Source organism: Microcaecilia unicolor, chromosome 4 (assembly GCF_901765095.1).
Source record: "Microcaecilia unicolor chromosome 4, aMicUni1.1, whole genome shotgun sequence".
Classification (NCBI taxonomy): domain Eukaryota; kingdom Metazoa; phylum Chordata; class Amphibia; order Gymnophiona; family Siphonopidae; genus Microcaecilia; species Microcaecilia unicolor.
Window position 1 is genome coordinate 93,571,420 of NC_044034.1, and position 26,155 is coordinate 93,597,574.

Here is a 26,155-nt window from a genome sequence, read left to right on the forward strand (position 1 = left end):
TATAGCAGTGCGGCCAGGAGAATTTTTAACAGCTCTCGATTTGACGGAGGCCTGCCTATACATTCGGATTCTTCAAGTACACCAGCGCTTCCTTTGTTTTGCTGTTCTAGGTCAATACTTTCAGTTTTGAGCGCTCCTTTTGGACTTGCCACAGCTCCGTGTACGGTCACCAAGGTCATGGTGGTGGTTGCGGCGGCTCTCAGAAAGGAAGGCATCTTAGTTCACCTTTATTTGGACGACTGGTTAATTTGTGCAAAGTCGTACCTGGAGAGTATACAGGGGTGGTTCAGTTCCTGCAGTCTCTTAGTTGGGGGGTCAGCTCTGCCAAGAGTCGTCTGGTGCTTTCTCAGACTACTACTACTACTATTTAGCATTTCTATAGCGCTACAAGTCGTACGCAGCGCTGCACAAACATAGAAGAAAGACAGTCCCTGCTCAAAGAGCTTAAAATCTAATAGACAAAAAATAAATAAAGTAATCAAATCAATTAATGTGAACGGGAAGGAAGAGAGGAGGGTAGGTGGAGGCGAGTGGTTACAAGTGGTTACGAGTCAAAAGCAATGTTAAAGAGGTGGGCTTTCAGTCTAGATTTAAAGGTGGCCAAGGATGGGGCAAGACGTAGGGGCTCAGGAAGTTTATTCCAGGCGTAGGGTGCAGCGAGACAGAAGGTGCGCAGTCTGGAGTTGGCAGTAGTGGAGAAGGGAACAGATAAGAAGGATTTATCCATGGAGCGGAGTGCACGGGAAGGGGTGTAGGGAAGGACGAGTGTGGAGAGATACTGGGGAGCAGCAGAGTGAGTACATTTATAGGTTAGTAGAAGAAGTTTGAACAGGATGCGAAAATGGGTAGGGAGCCAGTGAAGGGTCTTGAGGAGAGGGGTAGTATGAGTAAAGCGACCCTGGCGGAAGACGAGACGGGCAGCAGAGTTTGAACTGACTGGAGAGGGGAGAGGTGACTAAGTGGGAGGCCAGCAAGAAGCAGATTGCAGTAGTCTAAACGAGAGGTGACAAGGGTGTGGTTGAGGGTTTTGGTAGAGTGCTCGGAAAGAAAGGGGCGGATTTTACGGATGATGTAAAGAAAGAAAGGACAGGTCTTGGCAATCTGCTGGATATGAGCAGAGAAGGAGAGAGAAGAGTCAAAGATGACCCCAATGTTTCGAGCTGAGGAGACAGGGAGAATGAGAGAGCCATCAACAGAAATAGAAAACGGGGGGAGCGGGGAGGTGGGTTTGGGGGGGAAAATGAGAAGCTCGGTTTGGGTCATATTTAATTTCAGGTGGCGTTGAGACATCCAGACAGCAATGTCAGACAAGCACGCTGAAACTTTGGTTTGGATGCAAGGTGAGATATCAGGGGTAGAAAGGTAGATTTGGGAGTCATCAGCATAGAGATGGTAGGAAAAGCCATGGGATGAGATTAATGAACCAAGGGAAGAAGTGTAGATAGAAAAGAGGAGGGGACCAAGAACAGAACCCTGAGGTACGCCGACAGGCAGAGGGATAGAAGTAGAAGAGGATCCACCAGAGTGAACACTAAAGTTGCGGAGCGAGAGGTAGGAAGAGAACCAGGAAAGGACAGAGCCCTGGAATCCAAGTGAGGACAGGGTATCGAGAAGTATGCTGTGATCGACAGTGTCAAAAGCAGCGGAAAGATCAAGAAGAATGAGGATGGAATATTGACCTCTGCATTTAGCCAGTAATAGGTCATTGGAGACTTTAGTAAGCGCAGTTTCGGTTGAGTGGAGAGGGCGAGAACCAGATTGTAGTGGGTCAAGAATAGCATGTGAGGAGAGAAAATCAAGGCAGCAGTGGTGAACAGCACGCTCAAGTAATTTGGAGAGAAAAGGAAGGAGGGAGATGGGTCGGTAATTAGAGGGACAAGTAGGGTCGAGTGAAGGCTTCTTAAGGAGAGATGTGACCACAGCATGTTTAAAGGCAGCAGGGACAGTCGCAGTGGAAAGTGAGAGATTGAGAATGTGACAGATAAAAGGAATAAGAGCAGGAGAGATGGCATTAAGAAAGTGGGTGGGAATGGGATCAGAGGAACAGGTGGTACATTTTGAGGAAGAAAGGAGAAGTGTAGTTTCCTCAATAGTAACTTCAGGCAAGGAGGAAAGGGAATGAGGGGAAGGAGAGAGAGGGGAACGGACTAGTGGAGGGAGCGGTGGTGAGGTAGAGAAAGCAAGGTTTATCTTTTGAACCTTGTTGTGAAAGAAATCAGCAAGGGTCTGAGGAGATAATGAAGGGGGAGTTGGGGGAGGGGGCACCTTGAGGAGAGAGTTCAATGTGGTGAAGAGAAGTCGAGGATTAGAGCCAAGAGAGTTGGTCAGTTGGATATAATAATCCTGTTTGGCACGTAAAAGAGCAGATTGGAAGGAGGTCAGCATGAACTTAAAGTGTAAGAAATCAGCAAGGGCCCGAGATTTCCGCCAGAGGCGTTCGGCGGAGTGGGTACAGGAACGTAGGTAGCGGATATTAGAAGTCAGCCAAGGTTGGGGTTTTGTACGCCTTACAGGGCGGGTCATCAAAGGTGCAAGAGTGTCTAAGGCAGAGGATAGAGTATTGTTGTAAGAAGAAACAGCCTTGTTGACAGATGTGGATGGTGCCACAGCAGAGAGGAGGTTTGAAACATGGGAGGATAGAGATGAAGGGTCAATATTGTGAAGATTCCTAGATAAATTAGATAAGATAGGACGGGACTGGGAGGGAGGAGATTTAAGTGTGAAAGTTATAAGATGGTGATCAGAGGAGGGAAGATCAGAGGCAAGGAAACTAGAGGGTGAACAGTTGGAGGAGAAGATGAGATCAAGACAGTGACCATTTTGATGAGTGGGGGAGGTGGAGCATAGTTGGAGATTAAAGGAGGACGTTAAAGTGAGTAACTTGGAAATATAAGAGTTGGAAGGATCATTAGCAGGAATATTAAAGTCACCAAGGATGAGAGAGGGGGAGGAAGGATCATGGAAGAAGGCAAGCCAGGCGTCAAAGTCACTGAGAAAGGATGAAAGGGACTTATCAGGGGGACGATAAATGACCGCTATTCGAAGAGGCAGAGGAGAGAAAAGGCGGATAGAGTGGACTTCAAAGGAGGAAAACAGTGAGATTGAGGTGGAAGAAGGGGTTGAAATCTGGAGGAGGGAGAGAGAAGTAGTCCAACACCGCCCCCACGGCCAGCAGGGCGAGGAGTATGTGAAAATAGATAACTGCCATGGCACAGGGCTGTGACTGAAGCAGAGTCATCAGGGCAGAGCCAGGTTTCTGTTATGGCGAGCAGATGGAGGTGACGCGAGATAAAGAGGTCCTGGATATAGGCGAGTTTGTTACAGATAGAGCGGGCATTCCATAGGGCGCAAGAGAAGGGCAGAGAAGAGGAAGGGAGTAGAGAAATAGAGATGAGGTTAGAGGGGTCGCGGTGAGATCTGTAGAGTTGGGATAATAGTTGGTGAGGGGGGCCAGGATTGGGATTGATGTCACCGGCTGAGAGTAAGAGAAGGAGTAAAAGAGAGCGGAGGAGAGTAGGAGAGGTGTGGCGTCGAAGGCGAGAGGTATTTAGGTGGAATGGGGAAGGCAAAATGGACGGAAGAAAGAGGCGGAGATTAAAAGCCAAGAGGGAGGAAGAGAAGGAGAGAAGGTGAGAAGGTGAGGTGATGAAGTCGATGGATGGGCAGTGAGTTTCTGTAGCGGAGAGAGGTAGGGGGTGAGGGAAAAGATTAGGAAGGGACAGGGCTAGGAAGAGAATGTGAATAGGGGCCATAAATGACTGAGGTACTTTAGCAACTGGGAAGAAGATTAGATGTAAAGAGAAAAATGCCCCTGGGTGTCACCCCGGAGAAGGCTGTAAGGATATGCAGATGAGCTGCAAGTCCTCCACAGCACCTGAAAGGCAGCCGGTGGTAGAGCTGGGCACCTCTCTACCAGGAAAGGCTTACCAGGGGTTAGGCCGAAGCCAGCATTCCTCCCCCTGAGGGTTGCCTGGAGTACTCTGGAGTACTTAGGAGTGTTGTTCGACACAACCAAAGGTCGCATTTTTGTTCCTTGGACCAGAATCCAGGAGCTGCAGTCTCTGATTCAAGCCTTATTGCAGAGACATGTCCCCTGCGCACGAGATTATCTGCAGGTGTTGGGTTCGATGGCAGCAGCGATGGAGACGGTGCCTTGGGCCAGGGCACACATGAGGTGTCTTCAGTCGTCTCTTTTATCCCGGTGGTCTCCTCAGAAGGATTCTTTGCAGGTGAGGTTACCTCTGCGGATGCCGGAGCACAGCAGCCTGTTTTGGTGGCTGAGGTCGTCCAACCTGTCCAAGGGCATGCTGGTGGATCCTCCTGAATGGACGCTGATAACTACGGATGCCAATCTCAAGGGCAGGGGTGTTCACTGCCTGGGATGGATTGCACAAGGTCTCAGGTCTCCACTGGAGGCGACCTTATCTATCAACCTCTTGGAGACCAGGGAGATTCACCTGAACTGGAGGCCTTTTCTTCCCTGATAAATGCAAGTCGGTTTGCATTCTTTCGGACAATGCAACGCCGGTGGTGTACATCAATCGGCAAGGCGGCACGAGGAGTGTGCGGTTGCATCTGGAGGTGTCGAAGCTGCTGTCTTGGACGGAAGCTCATCTGGTCGCTGTCTCAGCCTCTTACGTAGCAGGGATGGAGAACGTTCAAGCAGATTTTCTCAGTCGTCACATTCCAGACCCAGGAGAATGGTATCTAGGACCAAAGGCCTTTCAGGCGATAGTGGATCGGTGGGTGTTGCCAGTCATGGATCTCTTAGCCACTCATCTCAACTCCCAGGTACCTCGCTCCTTCAGCCGCAGGAAGGACCTGCGAGCGGACAGAGTGGATGCTCTTCTTCAGCCATGGCTGACAGGACTTCTTTATGCGTTTTCTCCAAGGCCTCTTCTGGGGAGGCTAATTCAGCGAATCGAGGCACACGGAGGCTTGATAGTTCTGGTGGCCCCAGATTGGCCTCACAGACCATGATATGTGGATCTCGTGCGTCTTCTCACCGCTCCTCCCCTCCGGCTCCCGGTCGATTCTGGCCTTTTCCTTCAGGGTCTGATCTTTCATCCAGACCCGGCTCGGTTTTGTCTTACGACCTGGCTCTTGAGAGGGCAAAGTTACTCGTTGAAGGTCATTTCCACCATGCTTTGTTCTCATCGTCAGTCAACGTCTCTGAATTTATATTAGAATTTTGTGAATCTTTGAGGCGTGGTGCGCAGATCGGGAGATTTCTCCTTTGCGTGCTTCAGTACTGGTGTTGCTGGATTTCGTGCAGCACGGTTTTGATAAGGGATTAGCTCTTGCTTCTCTTAAAGTTCAAGTCGCAGCTTTGTCTTGCTTTCAGGGTTGTATTCAAGGCAAGTCCTTCACTAGGCTTCTGGATGTGTCTTGTTTTTTGAAAGAGGTAGGTCTTCTGTGACCGCGTTCTAGGTCTGTTTTTCCAGCTTGGGACCGTTAATATGGTTCTTTGTCCTTCTTAGAGCTCCTTTTGAGCCTTTATCTTCTTGCTCCCTTAAGGACTTGACGCTCAAGACTGTCTTTGTGGTAGACATTGCCTCGGCTAGACAAGTTTCAGAGTTGCAAGCTTTTTCTTGCCGCTTTCCCTTCCTGGAGTTCTCTAGGGAGAGAGTGGTTTTGCGGCCTGTACCTTCTTTCCTTTCTAAGGTCATCTCCCGTTTTCATGTTTCTCAGTCTGTGGTTTTGCCGGTCTTGGGTTCCTCCTCGGGTTTGGAAGACCAGCAAAGGTTTTGGTCTCTTCATGTCATGAGAGTTCTCAAGCACTATCTTAAGGTAACGGAAAAGTTCAGATGTTTGGACCATCTTTTTCTTCTCGTTGGAGGTTCCTGTAAGGGTTTAGTGGCTTCTAAACCAACCTTGTCTAGGTGGCTGAAGGAGATGATAACCTCTGCTTACCTTCTGTCTGGCAAGCAAGTTCCAGCTGGTCTCAAGGTCCACTCTACCAGAGGACAGGCGGCTTTTTGGGCAGAGCGCTTCTTGGTTCCATCTTTGGACATCTGCAAGGCAGCAACATGGTGGTTTTTGCATTCGTGTTCGAAGCATTATAGGTTGGATGTGCAGTGTCATCAAGAGTGTTTTTTTGGGCAAGAGTTCTCACGGCAGGTTTTCTGCGGTCCCTCCCTTAAGAGCACTGCTTTGTTACTTTCCATCAGTTAATTCCTGGACCGGTCTGGAGGGATGCTAAGGAAGGAGAAATTAGATCTTATCTGCTAATTTGCTTTCCTTTAGTCCCTCCTGACCATTCCAAGTCCCACCCTTTCCTCGTATCTAGTGTGGAAGAATATGTTTTAGGTTTGTGATTGGAGCTGCCTTGTTTTTTTTGCGACATTATGATCTTGATTAAAAAAAACAAATCTCAGTTGTTGACAAAGTGGTCCTTATGAGGCATAGGCATACTTTGTCTACTGTTTCTTGCTGACTGACATGGTGGTGTCACTGTCTAGCTTTGTACATTGTGGTTTTCATTTAATGGCTGCATGGAAAACCCGGTGGCACAGAGGGGGATTCTTTCTTCTTCTTTTCCTGCTTTGTTACTTGTATACTGAGTCTAGGGCTAGGTGGCCAGGGCTCTTATTGGCTCTCTAGAATCAGAATTCTCAGTCTCCACCTGTTGGAAGGAGTGCATAACCCATCAGTCAATTCCTGGGCCGGTCCGGAGGGACTAAAGGAAAACAAATTAGCAGGTAAGAACTAATTTCACCTTGCTTCTGAGTATATTCCCTTTGTAGTATCTTTTTTGAGGATAAGCACAGAAGTCTTTATTGGATAAACTGAATTTTAGTTTCAAATTCTGAAACTGTTTATTCATCTATTAGACCACTATTTGAGACAAAACCATCACGGTGATGTATAATAACAATCATAAAAAAACTCGGTCACTTCACTACTTGGTAAAATATATACAGATTTTAATTAATTTTAAAGAGGACCACAGTGTGAAACAGCGTAGTGGCAGGCAACTTCATTTGCCAGTGCTAAATTAATTGTTTTAATCATCAATCATTTGGCATTGCATTTTTCAGTAAAAGAAATCCTCAAACTGTCTCTGTGTTCCAGCAACAGTTTTCTCTTATAGTCCCAATGTTGATATTTCACAATGCTATAAAAATTAAAAAAAAAATCACACTTAACCCCCAACATGAATTCATTTTGATTGAACTTGCTCTGCCTCGGGGAACTTCATTTAGTGAGCTCTTCAACAAGTTGTTAATCCAAGTTTGCTAAGTCCCACTGCAAGCTTGATACATGGCCCCAACAGCCCTCAACGCTTCATAAGAGACCTCACGAAACACCTAAATCATATGTTACAACATGGACTCATCCCTAATGATAAAGGAAATATATTACTTACACCAATACCTAAGGACATAAAGAAAAAAGCAAATGATATAACCAACTATCTCCCAATAGCATCCATCCCTTTAGCAGTCAAACTAATGGAAGGTATGGTAACCAAATAACTTACTGATTACTTAAACAAGTTCTCAGTATTACATGAATCACAATCAGGATTTCGATCCAACCACAGTACAGAAACAGTACTAATCACTCTCCTAACCAAATTTAAGCAAGCAATCGCAACTGGAGACAGCATACTTTTCCTGCAATTCAACATGTCTAGTTCATTTGATATGGTTAACCACAAAATACTACTAAACATCTTAGAATACTTCTGAATTGCAGGAAACGTACTTAACTGGATCAAAGGCTTCTTAACAACAAGAACATACCAAGTAATATCAAATTCGACTACATCACCACCTTGGAAACCAGAATGTGGAGTCTCAAGGATCACCACTCTCACCGACCTTTTTCAATCTAATGATGACACCATTAGCCAAAACGCTATCTAACCAAGGCCTTAATCCTTTTATTTATGCAGATGATGTCACGATCTATATCCCATTTAAACATGACCTAACAGAAATCACTGAAGAAATCAACTACAGCTTCCATATTATGAACTCGTGGGCGGATGCTTTTCAACTAAAACTCAATGCAATCAAAACACAATCTCTCATTCTCTCATCACAATACAACAAATACAAACCCACTATTTATATTTCAACTGTTTTTATTGATGATTCAACATTTTAAACATTGCCAGTATATCTAACATTTAACATTGTAAATAATACAGCATACTAACGTGCATACATCAATAAATTCCATCATCAATGTTTTTGTCATTTCCTCCCCCCCTTCCCCTTCCTACCCTCCCAAACATTCTCATTAACATCCAAACATTTATGGGGTTTTTTGTTAAATAAACATCGCATTCATCTTATGCATTTTTTACCCACCTTTCCCCCCTTCAGTTCCTCCCCCCACCCTTCCCCTTCCTGATGTTCACTGAAAGCATATTTGTACTTATGGGTTCATGTATGTGTACCATTATTCTATAGTTTTATTAGAGCGTGTTGAGTATGAAACTCCGGCCTCTCTGCGATAGTATATCCAAGATAGGCCCCCAGATTTTAAGGAAACATTTTTTTCGACGACAAAATCCTTTTGCATCTCTTGCTTCCCAAGTCATTAAAAGATGCACTTGGTTTCACCAATGCCAGTATTCTGTGGATTTATCCGAGGTCCAGCATTGCAAAATGCATTTTTTTGCCACTAAACGTAACTTGCAACTTAGCAATATTTCGTCTGCCGTAAGGCCTCGGAATGCCTCTGGGCAGTTCAATAGTAATTGCAGTGGGGTGCCCACTATGTTACGCGATGTGATTGAATTCATAAAGGCCACTATCCTTTTCCAAAAAAGTTGTACCTTTGTGCATTCCCAAAATGCGTGATAGAACGAGTTTTCCTCCAGCGTGCATTTCAAACAGGTTGGTGTGTCAATCCCTCCCATTCTAAAGAGCTGGCGTTGTGTAAAATATGCTCTGTGTGCCACTCTAAATGCACATTCTCTATAATTTGCACCACTAATCAGTTTAGAGATGTTCCGAATGTAGGCTGCTATGTCCCAATTAGTTAAATCTACTCTTGTATCTGCCTCCCATCTGCGGCGAAGCAGAGACCAATCCCTACCCGGCCCCAAAGCCCACAGTTGTTTTTGGAGCTGTGAAATTGTGGGAGCTTCCTCTGATATTTCATTATAAAACTGTTTAATTTTTTCCCCCAATTGAAACTTAAGCCCTTCTTCGTCAAGTGTTTGAACATAGTGTTTTATCTGGCCATATCCAAATATATCCCCCCATTTTTCAGCATCAGCGGGTATAAGTTGTCTTAAAGGTTTAATTTTCCCTTCTAAATCTAATAGTGTTTTCAGACACGTGAGCCCCCTCCTTGTCCACTGCTGAAAAACCTGGTTTTCCAATCCTGGTATAAACATCGGATTTCCTCTTATGGTCAGCAATTCTGACACACTCGGTTGATCCCCCAATTTTGTCCCCAAGGTTTTCCATGCCTCTTGTAAAGGGATCAGTAGAATACTACACTTAAATTTCTTTGGCACCGTGGTATTATTGAGATGCAGCAAAGTCACTAAGTTATAGGGACTAAAGTATGTTTTTTCTAATTCTAGTGGGGAGTGTGTGTTTGTGGAAAAAATCCAGTCTCTCACCAACCGCAGTAGACTAGCCAAATTATAGTATTGTAAATTAGGCAATCCCAATCCACCCTGCTGCCAAGTCCCTAGCAGCAGCTGTAGCTTCAGCTTAGCCTTTCTCTTTGCCCAGCAGAACTGTCCCACCATTTGATAGAAACGCTTGATGTCTTTATGTAGTAATCTCAGCGGCAGAACTTGTAACACGTATAGCCATCTGGGCAAGATTACCATTCGTATAAGACAAACTCGGCTGATCAATGGCACTGGTAACATCCTCCATGCTGCTGTGTTTGATTTAACAATCTATTGACATTTAGTCTATATATGTCTTCCGTCTGAGAGGCAAGCAGAATTCCCAAATATTTAAAAGAACCCTCTGCCCATCTCAGCGGGAAATCACCTCTCCAAAGGGATTTGGTACTTACTGGGATCGCCAGGGCTTCTGACTTATCCAAATTTAATTTGAATCCTGAGTCTGGCAAGGAATTCCTTAATTACTTCTAAAAGGTCTACAAGTGATATTTTTGGGCTGGTAAGAGCTACTAGCAGATCATCGGCAAATCATGGAATTTTAAATTTCATCGATCCAACCTCCACTCCTCTAATGGTTCTAACTGAAATTATGTCTCGTATCAACGGATCTAAATATAATGCAAACAGTAATGGGGAGAGTGGACATCCCTGGCGAGTCCCCCTTGTAATCTCAAAATTCGCCGACAACATTCCATTTACCATGACCCTTGCTCTAGGCGTGTTATATAGTGCTTTAATTGCTTGTACAAACCATCCAGAAAATCCATATTTATCTAAAACTGAAAATAAAAAAGGCCATTCCACACGATCAAATGCCTTTTCGGCATCGAAACTGACCAATAACGCCCGTTCTGAAGTCCCCTTAAGATATTCTAAAGATAACATTATACTTCGCAAATTCTTAGTTACAATGCAACCCTGCACAAATCTCACCTGTGCTTCATGTATCAGGTTTAGTAGTACCGTGCCTAGTCTCTTAGCTAATATTTTAGCAAGCAGTTTAACCTCATAATTCAATAGAGAAATAGGTCTGTAGGAGGATACTCGCTGCATATCGCGTTTAGGCTTTGGCAGCACTATAATCTGGGCCAAATTAAGATTTTTCGGTAGTTTCCCCTTCGCCACCCATTCATTAAATACCTCAGCTAATATGGAAACTATGTTGTCTCCCATCAATTTGTAAAATTCAGATTTTAGTCCATCAGGCCCTGGCGCCTTCCCCAATTTACTTTGGGCAATTGCCCAAACGATTTCATCACAACTTATGGGTTCGTTCAAATGTTGCAGTTCTGTCTGTCTCAACGAAGGGGCTTCAATATTTTGCAGATAGAGATCATTCTGTAAGCCCTGACTTTCCACAGCACTATATAGCTGTTGGTAATAATCCTGAAACGTTTTATTGATTTCTTTATCCTTATTTAATAACCTTCCGTCCTTGCTTTTAATAGCAGCTATATATCTTGAATTAGATTGTGGTGCTATCAATTTAGCCAGGAATTGTCTTGTCCACAAGGAAGGTGAGCCCTTAGGTCCCGTAAGGCCCCGGAGGACCTCAAAGGACAGCCGTGCAACCCCAAGTCTTCACCCGCGGCGACCGCCGTTCACCAAGGGTTGAGCCCCCAGCTGCAGGCGGTCAACGGGACTTCAGGAACCGCGGGGTTGACGGACTGACCGGGACTGGAACCAGGAGAGAAGCGGGCAGGTGGAATAGAGACGTCCACAAACAGGCAACAGATCAGGGCAGGCAGCTAACAGCGTAGTCAGAGTCAAGCAAGAGGTCAAGGCAGGCGGCTAGCAGAGTAGTCAGAGTCAGGCAAGAGGTCAAGGCAGGCAGCTAGCAGAGTAAACCAGGAAACAGTCCAAAAGTCCAAAATCAGCAACACCAGGAAACCAACTGAACACAGGAACCACGGAGACTGGCCTCGGGTAACAGAACCTGAAGCAACATCCTATCTCAGGCTCATTCCTTAAATACTGTTCGGCAGTCAGCCGCCCAGCCCCCGTAGACATAGCCGGCCAATCAGAACTTGGTTATCGACAGAACCCTTCTGATTGGCTCTGACCGATCTCCCAGGCGGATCTATCGTGCTGGCCTTCCAGTCTAACTCCTCTGAGGCGGAGCTTTGGGTTCCCGCGCCCAAGAATGAAGAAGACGCCGGCCATCGCGCCTCGGCACCATTTCCCTTACTGGCGCAAACACAGCCCCCGTAGCCGGTGATCGAGAGTTCGGCAGCCGCGATCGGCCTCCGGCCTCGGCCCCGGACTGGGCGGCTATCACCACGGCGAGCCCCGGCTCCCCTCCGTGGCCTCAAGAAAGCCGGCCTTCGTCGTGGTGGATGCCGGCTCCTGCTTCCCGCGGAGGAGCAGCCGGAGGGAGCGACGGATGTGACAGGAATTTACCACTTTTATTACCATGCTTGTAAAGTTGGAATCGATAATAAGTTTGAGACTTTACTGCCCTCTCATGCAGCATTGCATTTATCTCTGTTTGGACTGAGATTAGTTCTCTATGTACCCTTGGTGTCGGGTTATGCCCATATTGAGTGTTCAAACACGAAAGTTGTTTTTCTAATCTCAATAGTTCTCTATCACGTTTTTTGTAATTGCTAACATAACTGATAATCTCCCCTTGGATGACTGCCTTTGCTGCTTCCCAATAAGTTGGCACCTCCAGTACTGATCCTTCGTTAAAATGGTTGTACTCTTCCCATTTAGCTATTAAATATTCTCTGAATTTCCCGTTCTTATAAAGGTAACTAGGAAATTACCAATTTCCCCCTCCTTGGGGGTTGTTTTCCCCCACTTGCCAGGTCATCCAAACTGTGGCGTGATCTGAAATCACGCAGGGACCTATCTCCGCATCATTTATATTTGTAAAAATCTTGCGTGATACTAACAGGAAATCAATTCTAGAGTGGGTTTGATGGGCCCTTGATTGGTGGGTGTATTCTCTCTCTGTTGGATGTAATGTGCGTCACACATCTAAAAGGTCTAATGTATTGCACATGTCTGGTAGACCTCTAGTGTTCACATCCCCTCGCGCCACTGGTGGGTGGGATTTATCAATTTGTGGATTCCATGGCATGTTAAAGTCCCCGCCCATTATCACCGGGAGTGCCTCCATTTTGGCAATGGTTGTAGTTACTTTTTTGTAAAATTTGAGGTCCAATGTATTTGGGGCGTATACACTGCCTAATATTTGTTTTCTAGCAATGGTAGCTTTACAAAACACAAAGCGACCTGCTGTGTCTTTATGCTGATTATGAATTTGGGTTACCGCCCCTTTCCTGATAAGAATGGCCACCCCCCCCCCCCTTATTGCCCACCGCTGGGGAAGCAATGCAGTCTCCTACCCACCATTTAACCAACTTTGCATGTTCCTCATCTGATAAATGAGTTTCTTGCAGTAGTGCTATGTCCACTCTTAATCTTTGCAAATGCTGTAAGATTTTAGATCTTTTGATAGGGGAGTGTATGCCTCCTATATTCCAAGTGATTATTTTAATCATCTTGCATAGTATAGGTTCACAATATCCTTAATTGAAAAAATTATATTTATATACGTGAGAAGCCATCCCAGCCTATGGCTCCCCATCGTTTTACACATTAGCTGTTCTACTGGCCTGATGTTAATATATTTTATGGTATACCGTGTCTGCCCTTCCACTTCATTTACATGTTTAACCCTCTGTATTATCCCTCTCCGCTGCCAATTTTTCACCAACTTATCCCCCCCTCCCAGGTCCCCCCCCTCTTTTCCCCGTCCCCCTTTGCCATATGCTTCCTTATATGAAGCCGTCACTTTATAACGCTAACCCACCCCCTCCCCTTGTTGTTCTGAGTTCTCAATTCCTCTAGAATCTTCTTATCATTTCACTTTTTACATTTTAGCATTTCCCAACATTTAAACTTCCTTTTATAATCCCCTTCTTGAACTCCCCCCCTTTGTGCTGAACATAACAATCATAACAGTATTAACATATAAAATTAAATACCATCAAAAACAGATAACAGTTCTACCACCTTCAGTTTCAGAGTCTCTCTCTTTTTTCTTCCCCTTAAGATTTCTCTTGCTTCAAGTATGTTGATGTAGGAAATCTCATCTAGAGCTAAGTTTTTTAAGCCTAATGGCTGCATCTTCTTTTGGGCTCACGCAGGATCTGTGTCCTCAGAAACAGCATTTTCAGGGTGTTCTAGCTGTGCCACAAAGTCTTTCGCCTCACTTTCCAATGTAAAGGAGCGCAATTTGCCCTTATGTGTTATTTTCAAAATAGCAGGATATTGTAGGCTAAAACGGATCTTCAAATCAAATAATTTTGAGCATATTGGAGAGAATGCCTTTCTCTTGGCTGCAATTCCTGCCGAGTAATCTTGAAAGCAGAGTATTTTTGCTTTTTCATAAGTCAGAGAACTATTCGATCTTGCTGCCTGTAGTATGTATTGCTTGTGCATAAAATTGAGCACTCGTGGCTTAACAGTGTTCATCTGGCGAACTCCCAGCCGGTGCGCGTGTTCAATTCTTAAGGGTCCAAGCTCTGCTGGAAATTTAATACTTTTGGTCAGCCATTGTTCTAGGACCCTCTCCAGTTGTCTTCCACCGAGCGCTTCAGGTAAGCCTACCAAGCAGATGTTATTCCGCCTGGAGCGGTTTTCCAGGTCTTCAATTTTAAGTTCCAGGTCCGATATTTTTCTCTGCAGCATTTTTTGAGAGTCTTCCACTCCCGTCAATCTGTTTTCCACTTCGCTGACTTTAGTTTCGAACGCTACGCATTCCTTGGTCAAGTCCTCTATTTTCGTGTTCAGCTTTTCCAATTTAGTATCCAACTTTTGGTCAAGTGGGGTCAGCCTACGGTCTAATAGATCTTCCATCATCCCCGTTAATTCGGAGGTGATCTCAGCCACCCACGCAGATGATACCGATGGACTTGTTTCGGGGAAAGCCGCCGCCATTTTGTCTTCGGCCGTTTTTCCCTTCTGCCTTTCTTTTTGGGCTGATTTTTGTCGCCATGGCCGATTTTTCGCTCGTTCTGCTTGACCAGGTGTTTGCACTGAGTCCTGCTCTAGCGAGTATTGCAAGTTTGGGGGGTTCGATTCTCCTGCAGATATGGGGATTAACAGGTAGGCTTCGGAGAGAAGTTCACCTGCGACCTCTCTTCACCATAGCGTCACGTGACTCTCCCAAACCCACTATTTTAAATACCCCAAACTTTTCCCTTCCTGTCTCAAAGTCTGAAAATTCTAGGAGTTACATTTGATCGAAACCTTACACTAGAAAACCATGCGAAAAACACAACAAAGAAAATGTTTCATTCAATCTGGAAACTCAAAAGAATAAAACTTTCTTCCCAAGAGAAACATTCTGCAGACTGGTACAATCATTGGTACTATGCCAACTAGATTACTGCAATGCTATCTATGCCGGTTGCAAAGAACAAATTATTAAAAAACTTCAAACTGCACAAAACACGGCAGCCAGACTCATATTTGGCAAAATGAAATATGAAAACGCCAGTCCCTTAAGAGAAAAACTACATTGGCTTCCATTAAGAGAACACATTGCATTCAAGGTCTGCACCCTGGTTCATAAGATCATACAAGGTGAAGCGCCGGGATATATGTCAGGCCTCATAGACCTACCAACCAGGAACTCTACTAACTCATCAAGTGCGTTCCTGAATCTCCACTATCCCAACTGTAAAGGACTAAAATATAAATTAACATATGCATCCAGTTTCTCCTATATAGGCACACAAATCTGGAATGAATTACCAAAATCCATAAAAACAACCCATGACACAATTTTTGTAAATTATTGAAAACCAATTTATTCAAGAAAGCATACCACAATAACTCATCCTAATTACCAGTTAACAAGATGTACACTGAACCTACACAAAACATAATTCTGTATTTCCTAATTGTTCATACTATTTTTATCATGATTTGAAGTTTAATATTCCTGATTGTTCAAGCTAATTTATCACCAATGAAGTTTAATACCTTTCATTTATTATTATAAGATGAACTTTCCTTACCTGAGTACCTAATCAATTCTGTCTCCTCTACCTTAACTATGTATTTATCTTTTCCGGAACTGGTAATCACCATTACAGAACTATGTAAGCCACATTGAGCCTGCAAATAGGTGGGAAAATGTGGGATATAAATGTTATAAATAAATAAATGTTGTGGATATGCATTGATACACTGACGGAAAGAGTGGCAACAGAATGTCTATGCTCTTGAAGATAAATAATCTTTTTCAATTTTTATAATGTTTTGAAATATCACTATGAGTGCTTCAGGGTGACTGCCCAATAGGTAACACTTCAGTTGGCATATATGATGAGATGTAGAGCAAGTCACCCACCGGTCTTAAAATGTATATTTTTAAAACTCTGGTATTGTTGGTCCCTCTTCTTTTTAAGATCTTGCTAATATCTTTAGTGATAACCTAGTTTTTCTATCGCTCCAAAAATAATTGCTCAACAGCTTATTAAATTTGTTAACAATTGTCATATTGATAATAGACAATAGTCACTTTGAATAATTGGAATTTTTCCTTTCTGTGACAGTCGTAGGTGTCGCTACTGGGTGGCAAGTCTCACCCCAAAATATTGTCTTGACACCCCTTTGTCACGTGAACCAAAGCCAGATGGCCCTAAACTGGTCTGGCTAGGACTGCGAGGAACTAGCACTGGGTTGCATGGCAGCTCCATTTTCTCATTGGCCTAGGCTGCATGATTTCTGTTCTCTTTGAACTGCAGGGCTCTGTGTCTAGAGACCTGCACAGTTCAGACATCTGTTTCAACTACAGTTGGAAGGGTATGAGAGAGGAAGAGGGTAAATCTTTGAAGGGGTTGAATGAGGATAGGAAGAGAGGCAGTAGGAGGAAAATGGCCTGGAGACGAAGGAAGGAGAAACATAGATGGAGCTGGGGCTGATGAGATTAGGAAGTGTGAGTGAGTACAGGATGGAAATGGGGGTCTAGGGAATGGGTGAAAGAGAGGAAATAGGAAACTGGGGAAGGAGAGAGACGGAGGGGGCATTAGGAGTCCTGCAGATTGGATGAGAGGGAGATAGGAAAAGCTGGTAGGGAGATGGGAGGTGAAAAGAATGAGACAAAGGACTAGAGGATGAGAGAAAGGGAGAATATGGGGTAAAACCAGAAAGGAGTGGATATAAAGGCCAAGAAGAGAAGAGGGGGGTGGGGGGAAGAAACAAAGATAATTGCTAGACAGATGTAGAAATGGAATGGAAGAAGAAGAGAGGAAGAAATGGGAAAAGCCCGTGTAGAAATTTCCTTATTCCCTTATTTTGCCCTGTTCAGAATTTGGACATTTCCATTTGTAAAATGGATGTTCATTCTTGATGTTTCCAGTACTTGGATGTCCATCTTGCATATGAAATTGAGTCCATTTGTGATATACTGACTGGGACGTCCACATTCTAAGTTGGACATCTTTTCTAAAATGCTCCTCCACATATCATAATTGAAAAGTGTACTTGGGCAATAAGATGCAGGATCTGTTAAATATTTTTCTTGGTTTGGTGTTTAGTTATCGCAGCTGTCATAGTAATTCTGGGGAATTGACCTGATTTCAATACCTTACTTTACATGTTACCCATAGGCATAACCTCCCGAATTCTCTTTATAGCGCTCAAAATTGCACATTCAGATTTGGGTGCATGTACAGTTTAATTGCTTAATGAGGCAGTTAGTGCCAATTGGGTCATAATCAATTGGCGCTAATTGGCAATTGCAATTTACATGCGCATATTTAGGGTTAATTTATAAATATGTGCGTCAATTTTCTGTGTGGATCTGAAAAGGGGGTGTAACCATGGGGGGGCATGGGTGGGTTAGGGGAGTTTCTAGGAGTTGCACAAAATGTTACAGAATTTGGGGGATTCATGCCTAATTTAGGTGCGGGGATTTACACCAGGGTTCGCTTGCCCTGCACCTTTTATCCCTTACCTCTTAGTTCTGTCTATTTGTCTGTCCTATTTATATTGTGAGCTCTTTGAGCAGGGACTGTCTTTTCGTGTATGATGTACAGTGCTGCGTATGCCTTGTAGCGCTATAGAAGTGATAAGTAGTAGTAGTAGGTTCAGTTGGTGTGGCTCCTGGTGCTAAGTGCTATTCTATAAATGGCGCCCAGCTTGGAGCACTGTTTACAGAATAGTTCTTAGCGTACTTTTTTTTTTTTTTACAGAATTCAGTCCTGTATGGGCAATAAGGATTTTTTAATAATGTGAACTGACCTAGTCAGGTCCTGAGGGCTTGTATGGTTTACAGGTTTAATACAGGTCTTAATCTCTTACAAATCTTGGATATATTTAAGGTGTTTGTTCTCCTCTGACAGAGCATGGTAATTGTTAAAAGAATTGCTGTTTCGGGAGTTGTTGTCCAGATTGTGTTAATCTTCATTTCCATAATAAAATTAGCTGGCATTTACTTCAGTAATATCCGTAAAGGATTTGCATAGTTTTTGTAAATTGTGAATGACACAGGATGTTCCATCAAGCTTGTATTGTTTTGCATGTGAAAAGCTGTATTGGCAGACGCAGAATACCTTCCACTGTTAAGATGATGTATGTAGTGCAAAATGTTCATTTTTTTCCATTTTTCTGAAAATGTGCCAGGCTTTGCTGTTGCTGAAGATGGTAGATGTTGGAAAATGGCCAATTTTTGCCCTTTGCTCAGAAGAAGAACGGAAGTCAGTTCGTCAAGCCTATATTTTTGGCAGTTCTGGTAATGAAGTGCTGTATGTTACAGAGAATGATGAGGTAACATTCAATGCAAATCATGCACATTAATAAACTTACCTTAATGACCTATCAGTCAATATTCAAAGTGATTTAACTAGGCAGGAGAGCCTTGTGCCCAGTTAAATTGTTTCTGCCTGCCTAATAGATGATATTCAGGTGCACTTAATGGACAGTGCTGCTGAATATGAGCACTGACTTCCCCCGCACTGTCCGGTTAGTGCTTGGGAGGAGCCAATACTTAGGTTAGCAGTGATATTCAGACCACTAACTGGATAAGTAGGCAGCTGGACAGCAAAAAGGCTGTTTTTAGCCACTACTTATTTGGGGGAGGGGGAGGGTGGGGGAGGGGCTTGATTAAGGGCTTCTTGCCATTGAGGGTGACAGGGAAGGAGAACCTGGAGGTGGTGAGGACATCTCTTCCCTTATACAGATTCTGGCTGAATGTTGGCCAGAAAGAACCAGAGGGAAGGTAGAGGGTGACACAAGACTCTCTAGCTGGGAGAATACAGATACACTCTTTTTATTAGGCACTAAGATGAAGGACCCGACATGGACCTGTGTTTTGGTGGAAAACCGCCTGTCTCAGGGGTCACAAGACTGTAAATTAAATATATAAATACAGGGATATAAATATAAGATGAAATGATAAAAAACAACCAATGTCCATATGAGAATATATCATACTAAGCATGTTTTTAAAAGAAAAAAAATACACACACACACACACACACACCTCCAACATTCTGAAGCTGACAGCATGGCTGAGGCATTCCTGCTTTCTGTATCCATCTCCTGAATTGACATCACGTACTTTCGGGTTCGTCACAAGCAGAAGTGACCAACCACACGAGGTTTCTCGGCTTCAGAATGTTGGAGGTGCATTCTGTTAAATAGGATTGGTCAGTTCCTTGAAGCACAGCCAGAGCTCTGCGTCCTGCACAGTAACGCTCAGACACCAGAGAGAGGGGGGGGGGGGGGGTATCTCTGTCACACACACATTCTCTTTCTCTCTCACTCTTACACACTGTCTCTCACACACTCTGTGTCTCACACTGTATCACATTCACTCTCTGTCACACAGTCTCTCATAGACTCAGTCTCACAGAGAGTCTGTGTCTCACACACTCTCTCTCGCACACACTGTATCTGTGTGAAACACACTCTCTCTGTCTCACACTGTGTCTCACATACGTACTTGCACACACTCTCATTCTCACATACACACACTGTCTCTCACAGACACACTCGCACCCAGACTCACTCTCTCTCTCTCACACACACACACTCGCACATTCACTCTCTCTCTCACACACAGTCACTCTCACATACACTCTCTCAAACATACACACTCCGAGGAAAACCTTGCTAGCGCCCGTTTCATTTGTGTCAGAAACGGGCCTTTTTTACTAGTGTGTATGTATATGTATATATATATATATATATATATATATATATATATATATAAAAGGCAACCCCAACGTTCTGAAGCCTCCACGGAAGTTGAGGCGCCTGAGATATCCGGTGTGCCCTGGAGTGTCTGCACCGCCCTCGCGTCAAAACGTCGAGGGCGGAGCTATAACACTTGGAGGGCCGAAACGCGAGGCGAACGCAAACCCCGAACAACGCAAATAGCTCGGAGGGACAGAGGGAGGGTCTGCACCGCCCTCGCGTCAAAATGTCATGACGTCGAGGGCGGAGCTATAACACTCAGAGGGCCAAAACGCGAGGCGAACGCCAACCCCCAACAAGGCAAGTAGCTCGGAGGGACGGAGGGAGGGGGCCCCTTGCTAGCACCCGTTTCATTGTGCTCAGAAACGGGCATTTTTTCCTAATATATATATATTACACACACACACATATATATATATATATATATATATATATATATATATATATATAGTCATGTAAAATGTCATACATATGTTACAATTGTACTTATATAAAAAAAAAATATCAAGGAAAACATATGACAGATATGAATGTATGTAAGCTAAGCCTTCATGAACATAAAATATGGAACATGGGAGTTGGACTTACCTGCATTGGGGAACATGTCAGGAACCCACATTGACAGACTACACTTCTCTTTAAATTGTACCTATGAGTGGTATATGTGCCAAGCTGTAAAAACAAAGAAGTGGAAAGAAAAATAAAAATAAACATTTTTAGCAGTATAGTAATTCACTTACATTGTGTGTATAAAGTATGTCTCATTCTGCAAAGCAAGAACATCAGAAACTGAACAATACGATTGGTCAAAACAAGGATCATAGAACACAGAAGTTGTATTAATTGAAACATCACTATAGCACCTACAGTTGAACACTGGAATACTCATAACCATGCAATTAATGATTAAAAATTCCTGGTCTTTAATGTACTTCATAAGTCCTGGGGAGGTGGAAATATAAATCAGAGTTTGTTGAGAGAGGAACAGAAGGCAATCCACCACCTTAACACCTTTTGGGTTAAATTAACAGATTGACTTTAGGCCATTTCTGTAATTTTTACACATTTTTAGCACTTACATTTTAGTTTATTGACTTATTTATGATTGACATGAGTTTTAGCACATGCATTCGTTCAGTCTTTATTTTGAAAGGCACATTCTTTTAGATTTATATAGCTTTTAATATACTGATTTTATTTATTCATGACATTTATACCCCGCATTTGTCCAAAATAGACTCAAGTTAAATGTGGCTTACAAACAAACAGTGACTAAAACATTATAATGTACAGAATATAACACAAATTACAATAACTTCAACAAGCAAATTAATACTTGTGCAATAAGTAACCAGGGATTTAGACAAACAAATAAATAATGGTGGACAGGTGAGAGTATAATTAGGCAGGACTAGATGGAGGAAAAAAAAGGATGAAATGAGATTAAGAAAAGAAAAGAATGTGAGTAAAATTCAAATAGAGTTCTTTGTATTCAGAAAGGCCAGACTGAAGAAATGTGTTTTTAAAAGACTTCTGAAAGTTAGGTAATCATCTGTTTCCATAGCGTCCTACAGGTCAATCCAGAGACTTGTGGGTTGTGTCCCTTTACCAGCAGGTGGAGATAGAACCTCCGAGGTTTGCTATATGTGGATCTGTGCAGCCAAGTAAACTTCAGTATTCTCTCGATCTAGCATGTGGAGGGACATCTCTGCAGCTCTGGTTTGATCTGGCTACTGGTGTCCTTTGGGCCTAGTTTAGCACAGTCAGGGGTTGAGTGGCTGATTGTAGCTTCTGGTGTACACCTGGTCCCTCCCGGTCTCCCCTACCCTTCCTCCGTCGCCCGGGGCTGTGGGCCTGATCGGGTGTTGCCTTTCTCTCCTGAGTAAAAAAAAAAAGGTAAGCATCTCTTTAAGAGACTTTGTTTTTGTTTAATCATACGAAGGAGCTAGACGGGCTGCCGAGTCTGTTTGAGGGGCAGGCGTTTGTGAAGCATGTCAGTGCGTTCTGAGGTGGCTAAGCGCTGCTCCCGGTGTGGGGGCCATAGAGCAGCGTCAGGGGAGTGTGAGTTGTGCCGCCGGCAGCCCACAGTGGGTGTTTACGATGGGGGTTCCCCTCATGCGTCCAGTGAGTCGGAAGCGCAGGGGATAGTTTCGGCGGTTTCCTCGGGGCAGTTAGTGTAGCGCGTGTCGGTGGGCACCATTTTTTCTTCTCAGGCGCGACCAGCTCCGCATGTGGTGGTTGACAGACGGGAGGCACAGCGCGCTTCTGTTGCACAGGCTCCAATGGAAGAAAGCAATTTAGAGGGAGCAGGGGAGTCCCTTTCATTTCCTTTTTCTCCGGATTTTGTTTTATTAATTCATAATGCCTTTCTTCTGAAGAAGTCAGGAGCTTTTCTTCAGGCAGCCCCGTCTCTTCCTCAGCAAATTTCAGTTGCTGCAGCCTCTCAGTCTTTCCTGCCAAAACGTCCCCGGGTAGAGATTTTGGATCCTGAGGAGCTATCTGACACAGATGGCCCGGTTTTGTCTCCGGGCTCTCCCTCAGAATCATTGGATTTGGCAGATGAGTTCACCCTGCCTTCTGAGGAGGGGGATGACCCGACGGCTGCTCACCCTTTTCGCAGGGAAGAGCTTCGCTCCCTGATTATTAGGGCTTTTGAGGTTTTGGCCATTTCACCCCCTGAATCGTCAGGGGGAACAGGTCCGGTGCCATCTATTATGTCTGGCACCAAATTTCCACCCTTTCATGTGCATGAAGCCATGAAAATCCCTATTTCGGTGCAGTGGGATACGCCGGACAGTGGGCTTATGGTTGCTAGAGCTATGTCGCGTCTTTACGCGCTGCCTGCTGCTGACTTAGACTTGCTGATGGTTCCTACGATGGATTCATTAATCACAGCGGTCACTAAGAAAACCACTCTCCCTGTGGAGGGTGGCACGGCGCTGAAGGACCCTCAGGATCGTAAGTTGGAGACTTGCTTGAAGCTGTCCATTTGAAGTAGCAGCCCTTTCGCTGCAAGCTTCAGTTTGTGGCTCCTATGCGGCGCGGGCATGCTTATCGTGGGTACAGAAAGCCTCCTCTCCGGAGTACCTCCTGGCTGTTTTAGAATCTGGTTTAGCCTTCCTTGCAGATCTTCTTTATGATCTTTTGAGGACTTCGGTGAAGGAGGTTTCCCTAGCGGTCACCGCGCGTTGCTGGCTGTGGTTGCGACATTGGGCTGCAGACGTGGTCTCTTAAGTCATGGCTGGCAAGGCTTCCTTTTAGGGGAAAGCTTTTGTTTGGGACAGACCTAGAACAGATTGTGAAGGATCTTGGTGACTCTAAGGGCCAGCGCCTCCTGGAGGACAGGTCCAAATTTGTGCGACCGACTGGACCTAGACCTAAGTTTAGGGATACACGTCGTTACCGTCCAGGTCGCGGGGTCTTTTTTCAGAGAGCAAGGTCTTCTCAGAGACCTCAGCCCTTTCGGGGTGACAGACGGACCTTCCTTTCTGGTAACAGAAACCAGCCCGCAGCCAGGTCCGCCCAATGATGGGGCCTTGGTCCATCTCCAGCAGGTTATTGGGGGCAAGCTGTCCCTATTCCTGGTGGAATGGACCAGGGTAACATTCGACAGATGGGTCTTGGAGGTTATCAGAGACGGCTACAAGTTGGAATTGGCTCATCCAATAGTAGACTCGTTTCTGGAATCTCCTTGCAAATCTCCCGCCAAGGTGTGGGCAGTTTGTCAAACCTCCTCAACTTAGAATGACTGGGAGCCGTCCAGCCCATACCCCCAGCAGAAAGAAAGTGTGGTAGATACTCCATTTATTTTGTGGTGCCAAAAAAGGGCGGTTCTTGGCGGCCCATCCTAGATCTCCAGTGCGTCAACGGGTCCTTATGGGCTTGGCATTTCCGCATGGAAACCCTCCGCTCGGTGATTGCAGCGATACAGCCAGGGGAGTTTTTGACGTCTCTCGATCTCAGAGGCCTATTTACACATTCCAATTTGGCCTCGCCACAGGCGTTTTCTTTGTTTGCAGTGCTCGGTCATCATTTTCAATTCAAAGCGATGCCCTTCGGCCTAGCACCTCAGACTTTTTCCAAGGGCCTTGTTGTAGTGGCGGCCTATCTCAGAAAGGAAGATATTCAAGTCCATCCTTATCTAGACGACTGGCTTTTGCGGTGTCTTCTTTCGAGGAGAGTCGACGGGCAACCGACAGAGTGGTCGGGTTGCTTCAATCGCTTGGTTGGGTGATCAACTTCCCAAAGTGCAGCGTTACACCCTCCCAGATGCTGGAATACTTGGGAGTGTGCTTCGATACCTGAACAGGGATAGTTTCTCTTCCTTCAGCTTGAGCACAGTGGTTGCAGGGTCAATTGCGAGCTCTGTTCCAAACTCCGAACCCGCGGGCTTGGGACTATGTACAAGTTCTGGGTTCCGTGGCCTCCAACTTGGACGGCGTAAAGTGGGCCAGAACTCACATGTGCCCCCTGCAGTGGCACCTTCTGAGCCGTTGGCATCCAAACCTCGTAATCCTCCGAGAAAGGATAATGTTCGACCTGTCTGTACATTCAAAAGAATCTGGTGTCGGGCATTCCTCTGCAAACCCCGGAATGGAAGATCGTGACCACAGATACGTCGCTGTCTGGTTGGGGGGGGGGGGGGGGGGCTCATTGCCTCCAACAGACGGCCCAGGGCATTTGGACCTCGACGGAGGCATCTTGGTCCATCAACTGCTTGGAGTTGCGACCGATTCATCTGCCCTTCGGGAGTTTCTGTCTCTTCTCTGTGGTTGCCCAGTTCGAGTTCTCTCAGACAATGTGACGGCGGGCGCCTACATGAACCGTCAGGGGGGCACTAGGAGTGCACCAGTAGCGCGCGAGGCGGCCCTGATCTGCTGTTGGGCAGAGACTTATCTCTGTCTCTTGATGGCGGCTCATATAGCGGGATCACAGAATGTGCAGGCGGACTTTCTCAGTCGCCACCAGTTGGAGCCGGGGGAGTGGACACGCTCCCTTCTGGCCTTCAATCAGATAGCTGCTCGTTGGGAGATGCCAGTGATGGACTTAATGGCCACCACAATCAATGCGAAGGTTCCCCATTTCTTCAGCAGGAGAAGAGAGCTTGGCTCGGAAGGCATCGATGCTCTTCTACAACCTTGGCCCAGGGGCCTGCTCTATGCCTTTCCCCAGTGATCTATGGTGGGCAGGTTACTGACTCGCATTGCCAGTCATCCCGGTCGAGTGATCCTAGTGGCCCCGGATTGGCCAGATGTCCCTGGTACGCGGATATGGTCAGGCTCCTGCTCAATCGTCCCCTCCGGCAGGTGCAGTATGGTCTCTTGCTGCAGGGACCAGTCATCATGGAGGATCCCTCCCCCTTTGGTCTTACAGCCTGGCCCTTGAAAGGGCGGTTGAGAAGGAAAGGGTACCCGGACGCGGTTATTGCTAAGATGCTTCAGACTTGGAAAAGATCCACCACGATAGCTTATGCTAGGATGTGGCGTACCTTCGATTTGTGGTGTGCGAGTTCGGGATTGTAAGCGGCTTCAGTATCGGTTATCCTCTCGTTTCTTCAGGAGGATGTACAGAAATCACTGTCGTTGAGTTCTTTAAGGTGCAGGTGTCAGCTCTGGCATGTTTTAGAGGCCGGCTTCGGAGGCGTCGATTGCCTCCCACCCGGATGTGGTTTGTTTTTTGAGGTCGTAAATTGGTTGCGTCCTCCGCATGTGCCAGTTCTGCCATCCTGGAACCTTAATCTAGTTCTCAAAGCGCTTTAGCGTCCTCCTTTCGAACCCTGTGGGACAGTATGGAAGGAAAAATTAATTCTTACCTGATAATTTTCTTTCCGTTACTCCCAACAGATCAATCCATAGGCCCCCCCCCCCCCCCCCCCCCCCTGGATTTACTGTCTGCGGTTTTGTTTTGGTTGGCTAGTTTTTTCGGGTTTCGTTGTTTATTTTTGTTACATTTGTACCCCGCACTTTCCCACTCATAGCAGGTTCAATGCGGCTTACATATTATATACAGGTACTTATTTGTACCTGGGGCAATGGAGTGTTAAGTGACTTGTCCAGAGTCACAAGGAGCTGCCTATGCCTGCAGTGGGAATTGAACCCAGTTCCCCAGGACCAAAGCCCACCACGCTAACCACTAGGCCACTCCTCCACTCTTTTATGTCTCTGTAATCGCTCACAATCTCTGAATGTTCCTTCATTTGATTAAATAATAAAAACAAATAAATTTGGAAGTGGTGGAAGTATGTTGGGCATTTGGTCTGACAGTGTCAGGAGAGTTTTCTATTGTTTCCATTCCACTGCTTTGGTATCGTTCATACTGAGGTTTACT

The 26,155-nt window shown here is 45.2% G+C and overlaps 1 protein-coding gene across 4 annotated transcripts in view; it reads left to right on the top strand.

Moving 5' to 3' along the window:
* RCBTB2 (RCC1 and BTB domain containing protein 2) overlaps nt 1–26,155 on the top strand; it is a 228,079-nt gene that overhangs the window by 15,968 nt on the left and 185,956 nt on the right. For all 4 annotated transcript variants that reach the window (XM_030200479.1, XM_030200478.1, XM_030200481.1 and 1 more), the window contains exon 3: nt 18,254–18,397. In XM_030200479.1, coding sequence (XP_030056339.1) covers nt 18,272–18,397 — 126 coding nt within the window. In that variant the 5' untranslated portion in view covers nt 18,254–18,271. The remainder of the gene's footprint in view (nt 1–18,253; nt 18,398–26,155) is intronic.